The 24631-nt window shown below is 42.1% G+C and overlaps 1 protein-coding gene across 6 annotated transcripts in view; it reads right to left on the bottom strand.

Moving 5' to 3' along the window:
• Nucleotides 1–24631, bottom strand: part of IKZF2 (IKAROS family zinc finger 2) — a 110193-nt gene that overhangs the window by 8329 nt on the left and 77233 nt on the right. For 4 of the 6 annotated variants that reach the window (XM_082228159.1, XM_082228160.1, XM_082228161.1 and 1 more), the window contains exons 6-7: nt 9248–9385; nt 2512–2655 (exon numbers count right to left, since the gene is read on the bottom strand). In XM_082228159.1, coding sequence (XP_082084285.1) covers nt 2512–2655; nt 9248–9385 — 282 coding nt within the window. The remainder of the gene's footprint in view (nt 1–2511; nt 2656–9247; nt 9386–24631) is intronic. The other 2 variants (XM_082228163.1, XM_082228162.1) reach the window with 1 other exon arrangement.

The raw sequence follows: 24631 nt of genomic DNA, 5'->3' as shown, positions 1-24631 counted from the left end.
CCAAAGCAACTATTCTATTCCGAACTTAAAAATGTAAAGTGTAATGCTGGTGGTCAACAAAAGAGGTTTAAAGACTGTCTCAAGGCAAATCTAAAAAAAATGTAGTATAAACACTGACAGCTGGGAAACACTGGCCTGCAAGTGTTCCAGTTGGAGAACAGCCTTTACCAAAGGTGTCACAGGCTTTGAAGACACTTGAACTCAAGACGCAAGGGAGAAACGCCCTCAGAGGAAGCCACGCTGCGCAAATCCACACCATGATTAACTCCCACCTGGAAACCAATGTCCCCACTGTGGAAGGATGTATGGATCCAGAATTGGCCTCCACAGTCACTTACGGACTCATTGTTAAAACCGTGTTTATGGAAGACAATCTTACTCGGCTATGAGTGATCGCCAAAGAAGAAGAGAGTATAAATGATTCCTGAAAGACACCTAGCCCTTCTCATAATTACCATGATGCCATTTCGAAATTTGCACACATTTTTTAAAAAAGAACTGGGCACATTGTTTTACACATGATTATCTATTATGAACAAAATTGTCTACTCCACTGAACATGAAACAAACTTTGACTTGGGTCATTTTCTCTCTATGTACACCAAGTGTTACTGGCTGGCATACAACTCTTGGCGCCTCAATTCCTCATCCATAAAACAGCCATAATTATGATTTAAATTTCACAAGGATAAGGTAAAAATTGTTACTCATACTGAACCTCACACGGAGTTCTTATGCTACCTTGATGGCATGGGAACTTCAGTTGTGCTGATCTGTTGTTTGCCATCAAAACAACATGCAAAGTACAGGGTCACTTTAATCCTTTGGAAAATGGGCTAGTGCTGATGTGAGGAGCAGCAGGAGGAGGAATCCCAATATGGATTCTGCCCTCATGGTTCTGGGTTTCTCGCATTATGGAACAAATGGTACAGGAAGGAACAGCGTTGCTATGGCTCACATGCCAAGACAGCATAAGCACCCAATGACAGGGTAGGCAAAATGACTACATAAATGCAAGACTAGAGTTCGAACCACCACGTGACTCAGTCAACAGAACAAATCTTTAAAGACAAGTAAGAGAGAGGGATACACGTGAAGTTCACCTCACAGCCTTTTCTAGTTGAAAATTCTCCTCCCACTGCTCACAAGGCCTTCTATTACCAATTGTCCTGTGGGAAGGACTCCCGTCTCCTCTGAACCCACACAGCTAGAGAACTGGGGCTGTGAACATCTAGTGGGGGAAATTCTTTTATACCTCTATTTATTCAGAGAGTGCAATGAGGCTTCATGCAAAAACTGTTAAGTGTGGGATTTTCCCAACATTTACTTGAAGTGCAACTAATATATTCCCCCCAGCTTAAGAGCTTAAGAGAATCAGGGCACAGGCACAACAACAATTTTTATAAAAATCATATATGCTAACTTGCATATATAGATGTAAGTTCAGCTCTCTGAACAAAGTAAGATGGTGGCTGACTAGGCCTGTAAAGCAAAGTACCTTCTTCTTAAAAAGTAAAACAAAACAAAATGGGGGGGGGGACCAGTGGGCTATCTCCTAGCAATGGCCCTGCACTCCAAGTCTTTCCCCACTATCTTTCCCACTCAGTCCATCCAGCTGGGTTTCTTACCTATTCCCTAACATCTTATATCCTTCCATGTGACCATATACCAAGGCCAGCCATGTCAGTCATCCAGAGGAGTAGCTGGTGTGGTGTTGCCTCCAACAGGGTGGAACAGTGGGGAGGTCAGCTTCCCTGCCCCCAAACCACTGTGGTAAGCAGCAATGACATGGCTGTCTGGAGGCCAGTGGCAGCTCTGGCCCACTGTGCCGGCCACTCCTGGCCATTGATTGTGTCCCTGGAAACTCGAAGATTCTCCTGCACCCACCTTTCTAGGTCTTTTTAATAACAGAAACAAAATGTGTGCGCAATTGATTGAGCAGCCTATCCGATATCGCTGATAGCTCTGGAAATATATGAGAAAATGTCATTCTACACTAAGAAGAGGCCAGTTGTAGTTCAGACAGAACTAAAGAAACAGCACTCTTTTAACAGTGTGTATCAGAACAGTGTTGTACCACATAACACTGTTAGGGAAACACTACTAGAAATGGAATATGGGTTTTTAAATTTTTGCCTTTAAGAAACTGCTATCACAGAGTAAGCAAATGTCCTCTGTGGAGCTCTTAAGCAATCTGGTATATGTTTTTGTCCCCAGATTATACATATATATATATGTGTGTGTGTGTGTGTGTGTGTGTGTGTGTGTGTGTGTGTGAGAGAGAGAATGAATCTTTGGCTTTCAGCAGTTGCAGTTGCTGGGTTCTATACTGCAAGTCATACTGCATGGCTCTGGCCCCATGGCCTATGCATTTCTCTAGTCCTCCCCCCCCCCCGGTATGTCTCATTCTGATTGTGCCATCCCTACATTAGAACATTTAAGAGCTTAGGATATAACAATGAACTACCCCCTTTTTTGCTACAAACAACAACATGCTCATCTGACGCTTACCCACAAACTTCTGTGGGGTGGAGCTTTTACGCTTTCCCATGTTGCTTGTCAGCTTCTCTATAACAGCAGGTCTTTCAAAAGGCACCAGAGTAACATTGTTGTCCATCCCAGGATCTTGCTCCTTACCATCTTCCATAGTAGATACTACATAAAACCAAAAAGCCAAATCAGATAGAGCTACCTACACTTCCAGGAGAAATTAAGTAAATAAAAGTGGTCAACATTTTTGAGGTTTGCAAACTATAATTAGTCAATGCGTGCCCATAAAAGCACTAGAAAGTTTGGGGAGTCGTTTAATGATGCTCTTGGCCTTTGGTTCTAATAACCTTCTGGGCAAGGGCTCTTTGCAACTGAAGGCGGCTGTGGAGCATGAAGAAACAACTCCACTATTGGGGAAAGGAGATCTGGGATTGGTGAGCTAGGTTAAAAGCTATGGATATGTGAATTGCCTCTACAAGCCACTACATTAGGAGTAGTCAACATGGTGTGCACTCCAAACGTTCCTGAACTCCAGCATGTGGCGGTCAAGGATTGTGGGTGTTGAAGTCCAGCAACATCAGACTGACACCATGTTTATGCACTACATAAATAACATGCCACATGTTTTCCAGAATCCCCCCAATTTATTAATTCTGCGTATGAATCAAAGAAATGATGCTTAAGGTTAATCACACACAATGAGAAACTGCCATTTTAAAATACTTTTGTATTTATTATCTGAAATGAAGCCAATTAAAAATATTTCTGTCTGTTTGCTATTGCTTATTTATAAAATGGTTCCATGTCCACCAGCATGCAGCACAGCTCCAAAATGGTTCTATGGTTCCTCTACCCAGTAGTGAGTGGAGCTGACAACCCTAGACTGCCTGAGTATTGAAGGGCCTGGAAAGGTGAAAAATATGAAGCCTAGATGGAGTAATCTAAACAAAGGCATAGTGGGAGAGGGACTGGATACAGTAGGTGGGGGTAGGCCAAGGAAGAAAGAGCGAGTGAGTGAGTGAGTGAGTGAGTGAGTGAGTGAAGGTATGTCACCTTTTCTTCAGACAGAAAAGAAGGAAGAAGAAAAATGTCCCAGGTTTACAGCCCTGCTCTCACAACATATCCAGGGTGAGTGAATGGATGCAGGAGTGAGAGGGACACGGTCACATTGGCTGGATCCATCTCTCCCCATCTATGCGCATTCTGTAAATTGCATGCATGGAGTAGACATATGTTCAACTGTACACTGACTCCCTCTTCATGATGGAAACCTAGACAAGCAAGTTCCCAATTGCCAGGAGAGATCCCTTGTGTGCAGCTGTATATACGAAAATATTCATCGATCCTCCTTCTGCACATGCTCTCTTAGGCTGGATATGCTGACCGTAAGGCCATCAGAATTACATACTCATATTTCCTGAAAAAATGATTATGTCAAGAACTTTGAGAAGTATATTTCTTTGCAAAGCAAAACAGCCTATCCTGCATTACAGAGATGAAAATAGGGGCATTTGTGCATTTCTAGCAGCCTTTCAGACACCAAGGGTCACTCCCTGAACCAGGACCCTTGAAGAAAACTCCTCTTTGCCTGCTGCATACAGGATTCCTTTATCCTGGCATAGTGAGCCCCGTCTTCTGAAGCAAGGGGCTGTTAGCAAACTGGCTACCAAGACAACATGGCAGCAGCTCTTCAAGAATCCCACAAAATGGCAGTGGGAGGGGGCACACTACGGAACTACTGAGATAAGCACACCATTCACATTTAGGTTCTCAGGACTTTACTAAAGGGGCACCCATTTTAGACAGTTAATATGTTTGGTGTAATGCACAAGAGCGAAGAACAATATCACAGTGGCCAACCTCACCTCTGAGTCATGTGCAGACACTAGAAAGCTGACAGTCAGAACAAAACCTGTATGTCTCACGATTTGTCCTGGCATAGGGCCTGTTTTGGCAGTTTCCTGAATTGTGTGTAGGTTGGAAGTGGGTCTTACCACCACCACAATTCTGTCCTCCTGGCTTAGTGAATTCAGACTGAACATAGGACATAGGGCTGCATTAAATGCGGATTATTGCAACACTTTCATACTGACTATTCTATAAGATCCAGACAAGAGAGTTCAAAGTATGAAACTAGCAAAAATGACTAGAGGAACAAAGCTAAAGACTACAATTGAAAATGCAGAATTCATTCGTCTTTCCCCATGTATTTGGCTAATAATTCTTCCAAATGAAGTCACCACCACCAGAACAACAAAACAGTCCCCTTTACAATGACAATACTACCTTGGAGAAAAAGTTTTATCCATTTACTGGCTCCCTAAAATCATCTGAACTATTTTCAGTTTCATATTGCTCTGTTACTTCCAACAGAATATAAGATATCCCTGCACAATACGTAACCCATCAAGCTGAGCATGTCACCAGCCACATTTTGTGGCTTGCCAGATGTCTGCAAGTTTCTGCAGCTCTAGGCCTGCAACAAGCACAGGTGGCTTAGGAAGCCCCTGAAGAGCTGCCAAACAGGGCTGGGGCTGCATTCAGCTTAGTGGGACACACATTTTGAAAATCCAGGAGTTTAGCCATGCAACTTGCAGCTCCCCAAAATCAGTCCTCTTTAGATGTCCTGCCTCTCATCAGATGCTCATAGTAAGGCAAATACTTTATAAATAAATAGTTACGATATTTATCTATACAGCTGAAGAGTGGAGCAATGGCACTGAATTTTTTTCTCCCTTAGGCAGAAAAGCAGCTCAACTGTTTCAGCCATTTCAGTCCTCCTAAATTCTAGAGGCTATGGAAGTAAAATAGGAACACTTAGGCTTGAATGACTTGGGAACTTTTTTTTTGTAAGTGTTTATGAAGTTGGTATAAAGCTATGCTGCTATATGCCCACCCCCCACCCATTGCTTTTGTTCTGTTTGCACTTCTCACAACAACTTGGCACAGAAGAAAAACAGGTTTCCAGGAAAACACTCTGATAAATCACTCTAATTTATATGTCATCCAGGAGCTTTCTTATCTAGTGAAAATTGTGTCTGAGAGAAGCCCCCAACCTTTTCTCTGTGTTCCTTCCTTTTCTGTTCACCTCTAGATAGGCAGAGCTAGTCTTCTCGAGGTGAAAGCAGCAGGCCTTTAGCCTACCAGAAACCTCCCACTCCTGCAGAAGACTCTATACTTCCTCCTCTGTTGCTCTTCTCAGGACTGGAGCTTCTCTCCTCCAAATACACCTGTGTGACGTTGCCTCTCCCTCTCATCCTTCAAATGTCTCATCAAAACCCCTATTTCCTATTGAGACTGTTAAAACTAAGTATGCATATTATTTCCTCAGCTTATCCAACCATTAAAAATGTCCCCTTTGCCTCCCTCCCCAACACCCTATTCCCTCTTTCATTCCCGTTTTCAGTACCACCTGGGAGAAGGTAACAACACTTTGCTACATCTGGGGTTTTCAAAAATAAAATACTAGGCTGCGTGTACATGTGCAGTTTTCATTGGGATCAGAGCTGGGGAGGGAAGAATGAACCTCCCCTCCCTGCATGCTGCAGTTTTGCTAAAACCCGTCATTTCCACCCGACTACCCATGGTATTTAATTTTTAATGCCCCAGATGTAGTTGCTAATCAGGTTATCCAAGTACAGTAACACCTTGTTTGGACTATTTTCTCTTCTGAGGACCTTTGTAAATTTTCACCATGAGGAGCTGGAGAAAGGAGCAGCAAGAGAGAGGGAGATTTTGCCATGAAGGCTCAGTTGTAGCACAACAAGCTCTCTGCATTGGTGACACTTATTCTTGAACTGGGTCTGACGATGGCTTGGGAGTGGCTGTGGAGAAGGATTTGCAGGGAATACTACTTTTGATTTGTTCCTATTATTCATTGCCTACTAATGGCTTTTCATGAACCCCCCAACTCCCACAATTAAAAGGGGAAACTGACAAAAGAGCAGGAATTCAGAAGAGAGCTATAAACATGACTTAATTTGAGTCAGGCCTAGCTATGAAACCCAGAAACTATTAATACCACTGAACACCTGTAACTGGTCCAACCCATGTCTGATATTAGAGGGGGGAGAGATTTGATCTTCCACATTAAACTTTAGAAGTACCTTTTGCTTATGAATACAGGTAGATCACATCTTACACTGATTTCACTGATGTGATCACAGCTTTATGCTGGAAATTTAAAATAAAAAATAAAAGGGGCAGGAGAACCCACAAAATAGTGTGTTCTTTCTCTTCCTCTTCCTGGTAAAAGATTCCTGGGGGTGGGAGGGAAATATCTGGCTCATGGAAACTGTCCAACTGACAATCCATTCCGTTTATCTATTTGTAGGTTGGCTGCCAAGGAAAGCCAAATGTTAGAACCTCATTTATTTTGTAAACTTTCTTTTTTTTAATTGCATAGTATGCTCTTGCTGAGACACACAAAGATCGCTCATTTGCCACAGGAGTCCAACTGCCAGTAGAGAAATAAATGGAAGGTTGGGAAGCTCAAATAACAACAATAAAAACCAGAACTCATATTTACTTTCAATATGACTGAGACATGCAGATGATTAAAGTCTGCATCCTTGTTTCCCTCTGATGGTGTGGGGTTTAAGTCAAAACCAACTCAAAGTTTCTAAGCAATTGTTATGAATTTGTGCAGCCTGTGCCTATGCATTCTTAAAAATAAGGCCCACTATGTTCAACAGGTCTTATTCCCAATGAAGTAAGAGTGCAGAGGTTTTCAGCATAGGTTTTTAATTTAAATCAACATTTTTTACAATGCTCATTTTTACAATGGACATGCAATCGAGCAATGTGTAATGCACATATGTTTGAGGATGCTAGTACATAGCACAACAAGATAATAAAACACAACCAAAGAAAACCACAATGATAGTGACTGAGTCTGTAGTGCTCTGAGCAGCCCTTTTCATAATGTGGGACACAGAGGTTCACTGCTACTCTATTTCTTCCCCTGCCCAGGTGTAACCGCAGTCATAGAATATTGAAACAAGACTTTAAATTCAAGATTTAAGTTAGGCATGCCAGCCAATAATTTCTGGGGCCAGAGTGCATTGACTGATGTACCAACACAATGGCACAAAGCACAAGTACCGGTATGTCTCTTGAGCACATTTCCCCTGGTAAATGCATTAAAAGGGGGCGGTGTGTGTGTGTGACACGAGGGCTTCTTCAAATAAGAACTAATCCTTTTGAATGCTACAAAAACCTAAAATTAACCCTTGAAAATAATTAATAAACTGCTCTGAGGCTGGAGAGGTGGAGAAGTTTCATGGGCACTGTCCAATAGCAGCACACGAAAGCTGGACCAGAAACATACATAAATATACTTCCAGATTTTCCTGCTTTGGGGGCTTTCCAGGGGAATCATAGACTGAATCATTACAAGCCTCCATAAATAAAGCAGTTTGACTAGAAACCATAGCAGGAGAGGAAACATGACTGTGTACTGCAGGAAATTACCGTTATTATATAACCTCTGAGTCTCTGAAAAGCTACCATCCAGGTACAACCAGCTCTCACACATCAAAGACTAGAGAGAAGGTCTTTTAGGGCAGATGTGTGATTTCCAGCAGTGCTAAGAGTCTCAGCAACTCTTTTTAGACAAAAACGAAGAACAAAATCAGACTTTCCACAAACATTCAGAGGGCCCCCAGAATCCAGTGCAGCAGTGATGGTGGGTTGTGAATGCTGGCTCCAGAAATCTCTATGGGCAGCACAACAAGCTTATTAATCAAAACTGAAATAGCACTAAAGCCTACTTGATTTCATTTAACTGTGATTGCCACAGTTCCTGACAGACTTATGGTTCCTGTTCTCTTCATAGTTCTAGAGAAAAAGTTGTTGTGAAGGGGTGACTTTTTCCCATTCTTGTGTTGCCTGATTCAAAGTTGCGCACAGCACAGCACAGCACAGCACAGCACAGCACAGCTTAAATCCTATTCATTGAAGTGGAATTGATGGACTGGCTGCTGTTGCCCCAAAGCATTGGCTACAATTCACACTTAGCATTAAACCATGGTTTGGCAATTGGGAGCATTTGTAATGGGCACCTGCGCTTCCCACTCTCTTCCCTCTTGCATGTCTCCTTCACTTGGGTTTGTTGGGGTCTTTCTTTTTGCTGACTAGTTTGCCATGATGCAGGACGCGGGTGGCGCTGTAAAACCTCAGCGTCTAGAACTTGCCAATCGCATGGTCGGCGGTTCGATTCCCTGCGGCGGGGTGCGCTCCCGTTGCTCGGTCCCAGCGCCTGCCAACCTAGCAGTTCGAAAGCACCTCCGGGTGCAAGTAGATAAATAGGGACCTCTTACTACTGGGAAGGTCAACGGCGTTTCTGTGTGTTGCGCTGGCTCGCCAGATGCAGCTTGTCACGCTGGCCACGTGACCCGGAACGGGTCCATGTGCTTCCTCAGAGATTATGTGTGCCTATGGCTAGTAGCTTGACCAGGATAAATTCATTTATATCCTCCCCTTTGACCTTGTTGGGGTATTTCCCCCCTCCCCATTGCAGCTAGCTTTCCTTTTCATAGCTACTTACTGCACTAAATTAACAATAAACATAATTCACAACAAGTCTTTGTTACACTATTTTTTTTAGGCTTGAGTTTATATTAAATGTTTGGATCATTGTGGGTCTATTTAAGTACATGTTCCCAATTCTTTCACTTTTGTGGATTGCTAGGAATAGCACAAAAAGGGGGGAAAGGGAGTGCTGTCAAAAGTACTCAGGACTGAGGCTTCCACTCACCATGGTGACTCATGACTTGCCCAGCAGCCTCTATACTGACATTCTGAAGGTAGTTGTGACAGCGTTCCTTGTGCTCCTCCAGAGAGCTGCGCTGCTTGTAACTCCGTCCGCAGTAGTTGCACTTGTGAGGTTTACCCACTGTGGAAAGAAGAGAGGCTTCAGGTTAAATCAGTGTTGCCAGGGCACCTTGCAGTTACAAAAATAGAGTAGGAAAACGCCTACAAAAGTTATTCCACCCTCTAACCTTTGCTCATTTCCCTTTTCTCTACCTCACTTCATCACTACCCTACCAGTCATTCACCCACACCATGAATATACAGCAACGAAATGTTACAGAAGTGTGTAGTACCCACAAAGGCCAACACAGGGTGGTTTAAATACATTTACCTGTAGCCACAAATAATTTTTCCTTTGCATCAAAATAACAATGAGGGAAAGATTACAAGACACGTCACAGGGGCTTGGGGAGACTCTTATGCCTATACTCTTTTTAAAAGCAGGGCTATGGGATAATATCAGACCATCCTTATGTTTCTAATGGTTTTGCAAAACAAAATGGAGACAGGGACAAGATGCGGCTGATGAAGTGCAACATCAGACGTTGTTGCATTGCATCTGTACAACTATCAGTTATGACACTGGTGTGGCAGCTTTGAGGGGTGTCTATGTCCTTATGAAAGGGAAGGGAAGCATGTCATTGTCTCTATGCCAGTGGCGGAGAGCCTCCAGGCTACGAGACTAATTAGGCCTGCCAGACCTCTGAATTTGGTCCAGGAGACCTTTTTGGGCAAGCCACACTCACCTGCCAGTAACCTGAAGTCATATGAAATCAGATACGGAGATCTGTTATCTCCCGTCTAAAGCATGGGTGGAGGACTGTGGGCTGGATGAGACCCTCAGCCTTCTCCCCTGATCACACCTCCCATTTAAGCCTGCTTCATATCCTGAGTGTTTCTGCCTGGCTGGAATGTGTCCCTGAACTCTGACAATGCCTCCTGCCTGCCTGGATGGAGGACAGAGAGGGCTGCATGAAATGTGAGTTTACAGTCTTTGCTTTGCCCTCTGGACCTGCCCATCATTGGCACCTGCCTCTCAGAAGGTAAGCGTCTGCAGCCTTGCACTCAGGAGGCTATTTGTGTCACAAGCTTTTGTAGTTCTTGCTAATGTTTCTTGGTAAGGAAGAAGCATTCTTTCTCATTCATTCTTAATTTTGGAGGGAGCAGGGCATGGGATGTATGCAGCAGAAATAATATTTCCATTTATGATAGATAATCACCCTGAAACAGGAAAGCACAAAATTGAATTCACCAAGAACAAATTGGCTTATAAACTGAAGTAAGGAAAACAATGCTTTGTACTGCTTAAACTCTGAAAGATAAAGAATCTTAGAAAGTGCATTCAAGTCCAAGGTCATCACTCGAGAGAGGTGGCAAGAGAGGAAGCCTAGACGGAACTACCTTCCTACTTCTTTTGACATTATATTTTAAAGACAAAGTACAAATAAGCTTCCTCTCTCCCTTTTTTCCAAGTCCCGTGGGAGGGGGAGAGGCATCCCTCCCCCTTCGCATGAAACTCCAGGTGGGGTGTGTGTGAACAAATTGCTCCCACTCCTATGGAATGTGCAACAAGGGCCTAAAAATGCCTTTTAGTCTGGAATGTATTACTTCTGACAAAGCAATATTTACCAATATATAGAGAAAGGAGTGATTTTTGTAATATGACGTACAGTCTAATCAGTGTAACTTTTAAATTTGATTTATGGACACTGAGGGGGAACCCAGAAGTTCATGCAAATACCTTCAGTTAACAACTGAATTCGTTTCTACTGGTCTGGAAAAGGCTCACTGCCAGATGTAAATTTTATTCAGAACTAACAAAAAGGCTAGAGTGAAATGCCCTCCAGATTACTAGACCATTGGAACTAGACAAATGTTTAACATCTTAATTGTGTACATATACCATCCCCATTCTCAAACTGAGGGCAATTGCTTGAGCATAACTAAGAAGAAGAAGAAGAAGAAGAAGAAGAAGAAGAAGAAGAAGAAGTTTATTATTTATATGCTGCCCATCTGACTGGGTTGCCCCAGCCACTCTGGGTGATTTCCAACAAAATATAAACACATAATAAAGCATCAGACATTAAAAACTTCACTGTTGTCATTTATGCTGCAATAGCTTGTGCTGTATGGCTTCAGAAACACATGTTACTAACTGAAACAGTATTGTTCCCTTAAAAACTTACACAAGTTTGCTAAAATGTTTAATGTTGCAGTGGATGCAGTTGTACTTCAATTGCCTGCAAATCAAAACATAATCTGCACCAGCTGAGGATTTATCTTTGTCAGCAAGCTTTTAATTCTGCGGCTGTTTTACAATGACATCAATTCATATCTACTCAGAAGTAAGACCCATTGAGTTCAACGGTTCTTTCTCCCAGGTAAGTGTTTATAGAACTGTTATTTAGTACATATTTAACTCTGCTCTTTTGGTTCCTTTTTCTGCTTTTAGTTTGATTGTGTGTTTATCTTTTATCTTTGATTTTGATTTTTAAACATATTTGGATTGCTTTTAATGTTTTATGGACTAGGTCTTGTGAAGGGATCAAAATAGGGAAACTTGTGCATGCAGGCACGTGTGTGTGTGTGTACACACGCACACTTTTTTTAAAACAGGGCATCTTCAAATTTTCTCCCAAAGGCAGAACAGGAATAAAGATACAGATTTGCTAGGGACAGGCACCAGAAATTAGGTACCCTCCCCGTAAATAGAATGTCTGGGTGTCCGATTTTGATGTCTGTCTTCATCAGACTTTTGTAGAAGTGTCCTTTGCCATTTGAATTACTTTTACTGTTGCATCACAAAACAACAGACACTTAACAATGCCTATAAGATCAGAAGAAAGAGAAGATCAGAACTCAGACTGTGGATTGTTTGTTTTTATGCTTGAAAAGGCTAGAAATCCTAAAAGATATCCTGCCAGTGTGAAGGAACTGTTAGAAGAATGCATAGTGAATTTCAGCTTTCAGCGGTGCTTTTGAAGAGTACCCTCCCTCTTTCCCTTCCTTTGGAGCCAGCTCCTGGGGGCAAAGGTTCCTTCACCCCCCCCATAAAATATTCAAGGGCCCCCCTCCAATGTTGATGAACATTGCCATTCAAATGGTGCGGGTGCACTGTGTCAACTATGCAGAGCTGCAGCTGGGGGTGGGGTCTGGCACGTAGCCATTGAATTATTCAGTTTAATTAATGGCTTTAGTTCTGGTGTGTAACAAGTGATAGCTATATAGGTAAAATACTGATAAGAAATCAGTATCAAAACTTACAAATCAATAGTATTTTGAGCCTTAAATATTATACTTAAAATGTTTGAATTAAAACAGCCATTTGTTTGGATGTATCTAAGTTAACAAACCATAATTGACTCTGGATGGACGTGCAAGGAAATGGTTGCATATGAAATGAATAGATTCAAGCAGATGTTTGTTATACCTCTTTTCAACTCAAAAGCAGCTCCAATACCACATCCTGAACTGCTCAGAGTGAACTTTAGTTTAGGTGTGAAACTCTGGCCCTCTGTAAGGTTTGCAGGTGCTATGTTATCACCACCATCTTTCTAGGTGACAAGTACAAATTTGCAAACATATATGTTAGCAGAAAAGCTTAGCAAGCAAGATGGCTATATCTGCTTGTCAAAAAGAAAACGAGAAACTGATTTTATTCACCATACTTCCCTCTCCAACCTAGCTGCCATGCTCAAGGGATTCCACCCAGAATCCAGAATCCATTTTATTGTATTGTATCTTTGAAGTGGAAGTTTCCAGTTTTTATTGTTGCTGGGGAGGTAAATCTGAAACACTCACACTTAACATACTCAAAGTTTAACAGGCAGTTTGATACCAATATATAATATATAATGATATATATAATTAACATTTAGGGCAGGATGCACTCAACAGGGAACTAAAGTCAGTCGTAGCTCCATGGCGAGTATTTGTGTATGATAAACATAATAGCAAACACATCCTTGTCCTATTCACAATTTATGTTTTCATGTATAAGCTTGAAGCACCTTAAATACACACTTAATTAAATGCAAATGTTGGGTTCTAGAACTTCTGATCTTTTTTTTTCTTTTGAAGTTAAAAATAGTTTACTTACAAACTCTTCAAAGGTCAGATTCATTTGCTTTTCCACACATCAGTCAGAAAAGCTGCACAGGCTGTAAAACCCACCTTAGTTATAAAGTGGTGAAAGTTCCACATAGGAATTTAAGAGTGGCTGATGAGAGCCAACTCAAACCTCTTCACACACTGAGCTTCTCAGGTAGACTGGGGTTATGATAATAAGCTCGGAGACTTCCGGGTTAGCGCCTCCGGCAATGGCGGATTTCCTCTGATCGGGAGGAATCCGCTTCGTGGAAATCAGGGTCTGGACTGCCACGGCGAGGCAGAGACCCATTTAAAAACCACAGGCGGGAGAAGCCTGTGGACGTGGGATTCGGCTGGCACCTTTTGTGCCTCCCCTACTCGCAGGGAAACCCGGTTTCGGGGATCTGGAGCGACGTGGGGTGAGTGGCGCAGTGCTTCGAAACGACTGCTCTTTTCATGGAGTGAAGCCGAACTGCTGTTGCCAGAGAGCGCTGACTTTTTCCTGTGGACAATTGGACTCTAAACAACTACCCGTGAGTAGAACGGAAAATTGGATTATTAAACATCTTAATTTGGCACCGAAGCGGGAAGGTTCCAAACCGGAAGTCCGCCTTCCACTTTTGTAAATAGATTGAAGCAAAGTCATTGCAAGCTAAAGTCTGGAAAGTCTTTTGTAAAGGATTAAACCTCCATCGGCTAAAATTACTAAACCCCCCCTTGGAAGTAGGAGAAGAGGGGGGAAATTTTAGATTGTTTAAGCCTGCAGGAGAGAGAGTGAAGAAAGATAAATTACCACCGTTTTGAACCTGGGAACGGGCTGCCAAGAAGCAACGTTTTGGGAAAGTTCATTGACTGTGAATAAAACGTATGTTGACAGATAGTCAAATAAGAGAAACATATTGACTCCAATGTTTCCTTTTGCGCTTAAAAGGAGCAAAATATCTGAAAATCGAAAATAACTTTGTTGCTGGACCTGCTTGTAAAAGGACGGATACAAATAGAAATTGTTTCCCCTAGAGGGAGCTTTTGAAACTGTTGCAGGAGTGGAGCTGGGGAATTCTCCAGCTGCAGAGATTAAAGACCGTGAGAATTAGACATTGACCTTGGACAAGAATGTGGACAGAAGAAGCCTTAGTGATAGCTTTTTGCAAGACAAGGGCCTTATTGGAACAGCTTCATGAGAAGACGGATGTGATGATTACTAAAATTGACAATTTTGGACAAAAAATGACTGATTTGGGACAAAAAGTGAATACTTATACAGAAACTACTCAGGAACCGACCCAGGAATCTGTTTTGACATGGCAAGCTGTGGAGAAGATAAAGGAGGAGGTTGTTGTTGAACCTCAAGTAATACAAGTGGAGAGAGCCTCAGCCTTGTATGAACATAAGCTGTTGTTTTTGATGACCGAATCTGGAGAAAGCCAGATTTGGAGAGATGGAGTCCCGCTTGGATTGGAGAAGGAAAGCTGGATAGATCCCCTTATGCAGGGACGTTCTGGCTTTTGGGACCTGGTTTTGGGCCGGGGGAGATTGGACTGGTGGGAGCCTTCAGCTGTGGAGGAATTTTGAAACATGCTCTGAAATATTCTTTGGATTTTAGTTCTGACTATGGAGAATGGGCTGACCTGTCGAGAAGGGATAAAGACATTGTTAGGTTGGAGTCTCCCCGAGATCTACTCCTCAGTGCTAAAGGAAGGAAATTAAGAACAAGATCAGCAGAAGACAAAGTAAAGTGCAGGTATAAATATGAAGAAGATCTGCAGAAGGGACATGGAAGAGAGTGAAGAGCCTCGGACAGAAGGTCACCAGGTTGATGGACTATATGGAATGGATAGAAAGGACTGACAGAACCCGAGACCAGGGGGGAGAGACGGTGGATGAAGATTGGAAGAAAGTTTAAAAATTTATTTAGAGGAATACTGTAAAATTAATGAGTGTTAGAAAAATGTTCGAATGAAACTATATGGCTTTAGTAGAAATGTTATAAGGAGTTATGTACAAATAAGTTTCAGGGTTTTTTATGGTAAGATAAGGTTAAAATAAATTAAGACAATTAAATGACAGAAAATAGTGAAAGATGGAAAGGATTTGCTGAAATAATTAATAACTAGAATACAAAAAAGGGAGGTGTGAGGAGGTCGATGAAACAAGTTAATGAAAGATAAAGATATGGAAATATTGGATGGGTTTTTAATTGTTTTTGTTTTTGCTTTGATGTATTGTGTGCTTTGTTCTATATATAACTTCTTTTTTCTCTCTTTTTCTTACTTTTTTCTGTAATCTTAAACTTTCAATAAATATCATTAAAAAAAAAAGATAATAAGCTTGATTACACAAAGTAAGGTGAAGTGACATAGCTAAGCCTCTCAGAACAGCTTTCTCTGTGGTGTTAAACCTCTCATACACTAATTAGACTTAAGCATGCTGGGTATATTGAGGGTGCTTATCCCACTGTCTGCATGATGGACCTGTTGCTAGGTGGCAGCTTTTGAACAGTAACAAGAAGGGAGGGCAACACATCACTTTTGAACCCATCTTTTCTCTGTGAGCAGAACACAGGAACCTGTCCATCCGCTCTTGCTCATCCTTTGCCAGTAACCGTTCTAGAACATCTGATCCTTATAATAAAACCTGATAAAAAAAGCAACTCAATTAACTAAGAAGTTGAAAACAATGATTCAGAATAGGTGGGAATGGCTGCTTGCCCAGTCATGGGGTAGGTGGCTGTTGCAGCCCATTGTGGTGGGCTCTAATCCCTGGGGAGCAAGGCTAGGAGGCCAGCAGTTGGGGAATTCCCAGGCCAGCCATTGGGTTGGCAAGATTTTCTGCCATCTGTTTATTTGAATGGTGGCCAATCTGGCCAGGCTGAGTGTGTGTGGCTTGACAACGGACTGAGGTGGAGCAGGCTTCACTCTGGTACGCCTGTAAAGGCTGGCTGTGGCTGACCCCAAGGACCGCAGTTGGACAAAGAACATCCCTCCCTTCCTACTCTATTCAGAAATGCTGTGGGTTTTGTATGCTAACTTTTTCCTTCCTAGATACTGTGTTTATTGGCTTTGTTGTGGTTCTATAACGGTTGCCATTTTCAGAGCTGAGAAGGAATTTGAGTGCAAACAGATTGGCCCTGTTTGAGGGGTTTGCTTTCCTCATAGGAAAAGTCACAGCTTTGGCAGATAAGGCATTGGGTGGAATCCTTTTAGTTTAACATCAGGTAAGGAGCTGAAGTTGTGTACCATCCCCACCTCAGAACAATGTGATAACAGGGTACCCGAAGTCTCCATCCAAAAGCCAAGGCATCAGCATTCCAACAGGGGGGCTGAGAGGGATCTACTGTACACCCAATGCCTAAGCCAAATCTAACCTACATCTGGAATCAATAAAGTTGTAGCCTATTTTAAAATCCCAGAACGTTGTCCTGTCCAGTTTGTCCACCTTCATAGGTTTGGCTGTGCTGTCTGCAACAGCACTCGCTATGTAGCAAGGTCAAACTTAGAAAACTCATTTTGGCTAAAATAGTATGATGACTTGGAAGATCTGAACATAATTCCTGTGACAAAACTATGTGAGCTTAGGCAAGTCATTGCTCCTCTATCTGCTAAAGGGGTGTTTTCTTCTTACGGTTCACAACTATGTGATGAAGATAAATTTGTTTAGGTTTGTGAAATTTCTCAGATGATGGTGGATGTTCTGTGAGTCTCAATATTGAAATACACTTTGGTCTTTCCTAAGAATGAAGAGACTCCAAACCCTTGATCATTTTTAGAACAATTAGATGCATGAAAGATCCTAAGTTTGTGTACTGTTGGAGGGAAGAGAGGTTTCTTTGTTACTTGATCCTTTTTTGTTGTTTGTTTCTTTGCATTAGCGTATCATGACTAAGAAACTTGCTGAAGTTACTCAGTTTTCATTTGCACTGATACTGACCATTCCTAACTGGAGATTTACAGATCACACAAGCAACAAAGGGGTGGATTCCTCAGTTAGCATCAGGAATGCTGCCAGACAAATCAGTTCTCTTTTCTAGATACTTTATATATATCAGCTACCATATTTTTGCTGCTGTACATTTTGTAAATGAGACTGATTAATAGAACTCTCTCCCACCAGCCAAAATTGTGTAGTTAGTTTCACAACTAAACACAAAATGGCTGCTGTCACAAGCTTTAATTATCTGTGACATTCACTAGAACAGGGTATCCCAAACTTGGGTCTCCAGCGGTTTTTGGACAGCAACTCCCATCATCCCTAGCAGCTAACAGGAGCAGTGGTCAGGGATGGTGGAAAATGTACTCCAAACACAACTGGAGACCCAAGTTTGGGAAACCCTCCTCTAGAACTTTGCTTCATGCACCCATTCACAGGATGTTTGGTTCTTTCTTACACCTAGTATAGTGAATCTAGCTAGGCCTGCCAAAACACCCTGGAATGGGATACCTCATTTTTCATAGGTATCAAGAAAGAAGCTAGCAAAAATATAGACAAATAACTTCTTTCTTTATATGGACCCTCCCTTTAAGCTTGATTTGTGAATTAAAACTATTTTTAGTAGAGATGACTTCCAACTGACATAAGAAATCTGGAGTGGATCACGTAAACCCAGATGAGTACTGAGGTCTGCATCAGACATCCCACTGCCAAGGTCAAAAACATTTCTCATACACCTGAAATCAAACAGTTATGCAAACATGGCACAAATTAGAGCACTTCTAATCGCAGGATCTTTAAAATGTCTTGCAGGGTCTTGCAGGGACTGGGGAGAAACATATATTGGTATAGTGAAGAACCTTTGGTTGTTTGACAACCAGCTTACAATATGAAATGCAGCAATTCCTGTTCGACATAGTATTGTTCCCAATCCTTCTGGAGAATTTCCTGCCATTCCTTAAAAGATCACAGGTTTGTCTGTGTTGTTATATACAGTTGTGAAACCCAAAGGCAGAAGGAACTCAGACAGTAAAACCATACAAAGCAAATGGAGAGGGGAAAAATGCAGGTGTGATGAAAACCAGACCAAAGGACACAAAATATCATGAACGAAAGGATTAGACAGAGGAATTTTAAGACAACAAGAATAGAAGAATGAAGCATTCACGGCTGTTATAGTTACAGTTGAACTATATCCTCGGTTCAACTCAACCCATTTCTTTCAAACCAAAGGTCAGTGGTCTCTGCATGGAAAAAAATTACATTCTCTGAATGTAAGTTGTAAGTTGGCTATTAAATAATGTAATGAATAATGTAATGAATGTAATGAAAATAATGTGATGAATGTAAGTTGGCTGTAAATAATCAGCTGGATCTAACTAACACTGGTGAATATGCAGGAGCAGAGGGAACATCAACAAACAAGAAAAGAAGCCATTCTACCTTCAAAAAAGCTCCTGAAGGACTGAGCAGAAACTACCGGCAAATGTAGTTTCAAACAGGGTGCTCACATATTGCGTTTTACAGCTGCCAGAGGACCTTCTTCCCTGAAGGAGTCCAGTTTAAAGAAAAGATCGGAAGTTGCCCATCTGCAGTTAGCACCTAGGCAGCTGAGTGAGCAGATCCGCACATCACCTGGTCAGTCTTTTCCTCTATGGTGAAATGTACCGCATTTCTATTTAGATTATAGTGACTGAATCTAAATTTCCATATCTTCACACATGTACAAATCTTACTCCTCTTTTTGACCATTTTGTTTTTAGGTGCTTCTGCACAACCAAATAGGCTTGGAAAAGATTAACAAATGAATGAATAATAATGAGAAAAAATAAGTGGACTCTGAGAGGAGCTGGTATCTGGGTGGCCATCCTTGGGCAATGGCCAAGGTTCCAGCACCCTAGTATGGGTCATCAAAAGCACCTGGAGCCCCCTCTTCACTGCCATTACCACTCACCTTACCACAGGTGGGTGGGTGAATGAAGGAATAACGGGTGATGAGGAGCAGCCACCACTCCTCACCTGTCTTCTCCTTCAGACCCCCGTCTCCTTTACCACTGTCTGGAACTCAAAAGTGCTGCATAATGGGGGGCAACAGAGAAGGGGGGGTAAAAATGTGGACCTGGCACTGAATTTGAGGTTCTCAAAGCCCCTTGTATATGTAATTCCATCTATCTCCCAGCATGGAATTGCAGAAGATGAATAGGCCTGCCTATACACACACACACAGGTGCTTTTGATTACATCAGCTCTTTAACTTATGTCAGTGTAAGGTTTTTCTCTTAACATCAAAGAACATATGGGCAATTTGCCAAGGGCTTGAGGGCCACAACCTGAATATAAATCTTCATTTATCTGCAGCAGCCTGCCAAAATGTTTGCTTGAACTTGTATTTTCCTTGAGAGTATAAAACCTTCTTCTTGGTTCTAGACATATGCAACAAGAATGTACTAAATGTGGAAAGTAAGGATGTTACTGAACAAGTCTGAGAAAGCTGCTATAATGAAAGAACTTAAGAGCAAAGGACCATTAGGTTTTATAGCTGTGTAAAAGCAATGTGAGCAGGAGGTCAAGAGTGTTGCTTCATCCTTGAACATAACATGCAGAAAGAGTCTCTCCTGGATCAGGCCAGAGGTCTACCTAATCCCTTTCCAAGAGTGGCCAGCCAGATGCTTCCACATGAGGAGCATAAAGGCAACATCCTTCTTTTGTTGTCTGGCCTCCACAAGTGGCAGCCTGATGGGCCTCCAAACTTAGAGGGTGGGTGCATTTACATCTTATAGCAGGCTTTCTCAACCTCGGCCCTCCAGATGTTTTTGGCCGACAACTCCCATGATCCCTAGCTAGCAGGACCAGTGGTCAGGGATGATGGGAACTGTAGTCTCAAAACATCTGGAGGGCTAAGGTTGAGGAAGCCTGTCTAATAGCAAAGTCTCTACCATTCCACCCAATATCAGTTCAAGTTTTCCTGTGCTCCCACACACGTAGCCAAGGCACACTACCCACCCATAAATAACCAACCAATTTGGGCTAACCCTGAGATTTCCAGAGGCAAGAAAAATCTTAAGGGAAAAATTCCAGCGGGAGAGGACACCTTTCCAAGACAGCTCAATAATAACTCAAAGACAAGGAATGGTGAGCGACTGACACAATGTGTTCAGGCGTTCATCTCAAGATGTGAAGTGATGAGTGTGCAAGCAAAGCCTGCCGCCAACACCCACAGGAAGGCTGGCTGCTCGTCAGATCTTTGTGCGATTAGTGCAAAGGTCTGCATTGGGCTTTAGAGCATATTCAATAGAACACATTTAGGAACTCTTTTTATGATCAGAAACTCTGATAAGTCATGTTTCCATGCACAAGGTGGTTTCTTAAACTTAACCAGGCATTTGCACTAATCATTCAAAGATCTGAAGAGCTGGTAGTTCACCCAAGGACTGGTGGTTCAGGGCCTGTATGTGTCCCTCCTGGTTTAACACTTTGTACAGTCAGTCAAGTTCCAACACACACACACACAGAGGGAGAGGCAAAAGCAGCTAATAAATATTATTAATAAATCAATAATTTTAATGGACACAAATGAGCACCCCCCAAACTCTAATGAACAAAAAAACAAAAGCCACCGGAGGGGAGGGGAAATGCAATGGAGTGACTAGAACCCTGAATGCAGGCACTCCACACACTGTGACATTTTGTTGCAGAGAGAGACCCATTTATGTAGGCAGGACAGGAATCAGAGTTTTAAGCACTTCCTCAAGGGCCTTTTTCCGTGTCCCCCCACCATCTGAAATGAGACACATAGTAACTGGAGAGAGAACCTTCTCTGTTGTGGGCCCCCCCCCATTATGGAATGCCCTCCCCAAGGAGACTCACCTCATGCCTTTCTGGCACCAGGTGAACAAGCTTTTTATTTTGATTTTTAAAGCTGCTTTTTTAAATGCTAGAATCATTTGTGTTATCTTAAAACAAATCATCTTCCTTTTTTATTAATTATGTCTGACATTATTTCTATTTTCAATCTATAAATCTCCCTGGGATCCTTATGACTGAAGAGGAGGGTAAGAAACCTTTTTAATAAATAAAATAAAATAAATAAAATAAGGAAAGGAGAAAGTAAAACACCAACTATGAAGGAGTGTGCAAGTGGGAGCTCTGTTTATAAATATCCAGAGGACCTTTATTTTATATTGAATGAAATGCACATTTGGGGGGTGGGTGGGGGTGTTGCACATGAACAAGCTCTACTTGACATCTTATTTTGATAATCTATTCCTAGAATCTACAAGAACCAGGACCAATGTTTGGCAAGAAGGAACAGGTTTGTGGACAAGCAGGTTTTTCTGACTCACCTGCACGGATCAATTGGAAAAAATAAAAAAGGGTAGCGGGTGGAGATTACAGACAAGGGAGAAATCGCAGGATAAAGTGTGAGTAATGGAGCTGGCACTGAGCCTTGCCACACCACCACTGACTTCTGAGCATGCCAGTCCCACAGGCGTAGCTATCTGGCAGGATGAAGGGAACAGGAGGAAGTACCAGAAATGCTAAGAGTTGTATGCAGCTTACTTGGCGAGCTCTCTCTGGGGAACAATGGAGTGGGCTAGAAGAGGTTTCATCCAGTCACATGTCAATCTTTATGACTGGGGAAGCCAGTGTTTCTAATAGTGCCCAGAATGCTACAGATCATTTAAATGTTAGATTATTCACGTGAAATCCTTCACTCTCCCCCCCCCACTGCTTACTCCAGTATCTGAGACTTTGAAATTTAGTATTAGAGCTGAGCTGAAATGTCTCCAAATACTTTTCCCCCTTAAAAATGTCCAGAGTTTTTCGCTCTCTTGCTCCCTTGAAAGAAGGCAAAAGGGAGACAAAAAGTTAGGAAAAAACAAATTAACTGTGCAACTGCCACTAATCCCCACCCCCCTATTAATTGCTAGATCAATTTTCCTCCCCCTGGAGAAATGAAGTGAAATGGTCTCTCCAGTTCTTCTGCCCACAAAGAGTGTGGAGAATTTTAAGACATCCTTTGTGCACAGCCCTAATTAGGAAAAATGTCTTCCCTCCTGGTAAATAATAATATAGTGGTACCTCGGGTTACACATGCTTCAGGTTACAGACTCTGCTAACCCAGAAATATTACCTCGGGTTAAGAACTTTGCTTCAGGATGAGAACAGAAATCGTGCAGAGGCAGCAGGAGGCCCCATTAGCTAAAGTGGTGCTTCAGGTTAAGAACAGTTTCAGGTTAAGAACGGACCTCTGGAACGAATTAAGTACTTAACCCGAGGTACCACAGAAAATGTGTGTGTGTGTGTGATGTTGAACTCATTTGCAGAGTTTGCCATTGTTGTATCTGTTGGAAGAGAATGCCAGTTTTATGCTGTGCTGAAAATCCATTTTCATTGTTTTAAATCTCCTACATATTCAGTTTATTTGCATGGAGCAAATCCCATACCTTGCAGCTAAAACTAGTATTTCAGGTATCTTAATAGCTGAGGGGCACCCTGTTTTAGAATGGCAAGCAGAGGAACAACCAGGAGACACATTCAAATGTACCAAACAGCAGTTGGGTTATCCGATTTCTGGTGCACATTCGCTCCAAAAATATTTCATGCTATTTATTTAGTGACAGCTTTAGAAATCAATTCTATCAACTATGACTCACTGAGCTACTGTTATGTAATTAGCATGAACATAAAAAGATACCCTTTGTTCCGACATATAAGGAAGTGTAAGAAAGCTTATACTGAGCCATATGGATATTTATCTTCAGTCTTTATTCCTGCCAGTAAATTTCACAAGAGGGATCAACACAGCCAAAGTTCCTGTAATCGTGTGCCCCTTGGTTCCACACATTTTTCTGAGAAACTATACCAACCAGAACACTGCCATATTAGATGTGGCCATAAAAGTGAAACATGTGTAGTGGTGGCGCTACTGAGAAGGAACATGAACCAATGCGGACTCTGCAGTCATCATCTGAGGTCCTTTTTCTGCGCAAGAGTCTTGAATGGTGGCAACATGAGTAAAGGCCTTTTCTGCAGTGGCTCCCTGATTGTGGAACGCTCTCCCCAGGGAGGTTTGCTTGGCATCACCATTATATATCTTTGGATGCCAGGCAGAAACATTCCTCTTCTCCCAGGCCTTTGGGTAATTTAACAATCTATGGCATTTTAATCTCTCTCTCTCTCTCTGTGTGTGTGTGATTGTTTTTGTTTGTTCTTACGTTATGCATTTTTTGTGATTTTCTGCTGTAAACAGCCCTGTGATCTTTGGATGAAGGTCAGTATAGAAATTTAATAAATAAATAATCAATATATTTGCTTGGTGACTGTTTGGGGTTGGATGGGGACAGTTTGAGGCAGCAGAGGAAGGTATATTTGTTAGGCTAATATCCCAATGGCTTTTGGCATTGGCACCTTGATCCCTGTAAGATTAGCTCTTGAGTGGCAATGTTGCCTTAATTTCCTTGATTTTTAAAACAGGGATGGGGATTTATGGCCCCCTTGAAGGTGTTGTACTACAACTCCCATCACCCCCCCCCCCCAAATACAGATAGTTTCAAAATACAAGTAACAGATTTTTGTATTTTGCCAGACATTTGGTTGATGGGTCTTTATTCTTCTAGTTAACAAATCTGCTGGTTGTTCTGAAGTTTACGGAATTTAGTAAGCGATTTTATCTATCTCTATCTATGCAAACACAAGCCTCAACACACACATATTCATGCTGATTTTAGCCGCATGTAAGCCACCTTAAGCTGCATCTTGTAGGAAATGTGGATATAACTAATAACTAATGAATTTTTACCAAAACAGTTGGAGAATGGAGACTTTTAGCTTGAGTTAGCTGTAAGCAGTTCGAAAGCACATCAAAGTGCAAGTAGATAAATAGGTGGGAAGGTAAATGGCTTTTCTGTGCACTGCTCTGGTTCGCCAGAAGCGGGCTTAGTCCTGCTGGCCACATGACCCGCCGGCTCCCTCGGCCAATAAAGCGAGATGAGCGCCGCAACCCCAGAGTCAGTCACGACTGGACCTAATGGTCAGGGGTCCCTTTACCTTTATATTTGTGTGTGCATGCGTTTGTAATTCATTTTTATAACTTGCTGTAGTTAGCTACCTAGAAGAAAAGGAGGGATGCTAATGTTTTGATTTTTAAAAAACTTTTGTAAAAATTAAGGCAATGCTTCAGAAGTGAACTTGAGGCCCTTAAAATGCCAACAGCAACGTTAGAACACTAGGAATTCCCAGGATATAACAAAGGGGATGGGAAGAGAGAGACCTCCTGTAACCTTTGGTACTGATGGGAGTATGGCCATCT

The sequence above is a fragment of the Podarcis vaucheri genome (assembly GCF_965113315.1).
Source record: "Podarcis vaucheri genome assembly, chromosome: 1".
NCBI classification, from domain to species: domain Eukaryota; kingdom Metazoa; phylum Chordata; class Lepidosauria; order Squamata; family Lacertidae; genus Podarcis; species Podarcis vaucheri.
The sequence above is the reverse complement of the archived record's forward strand: the minus strand, read 5'-3'. Positions and strand labels throughout refer to the sequence as shown.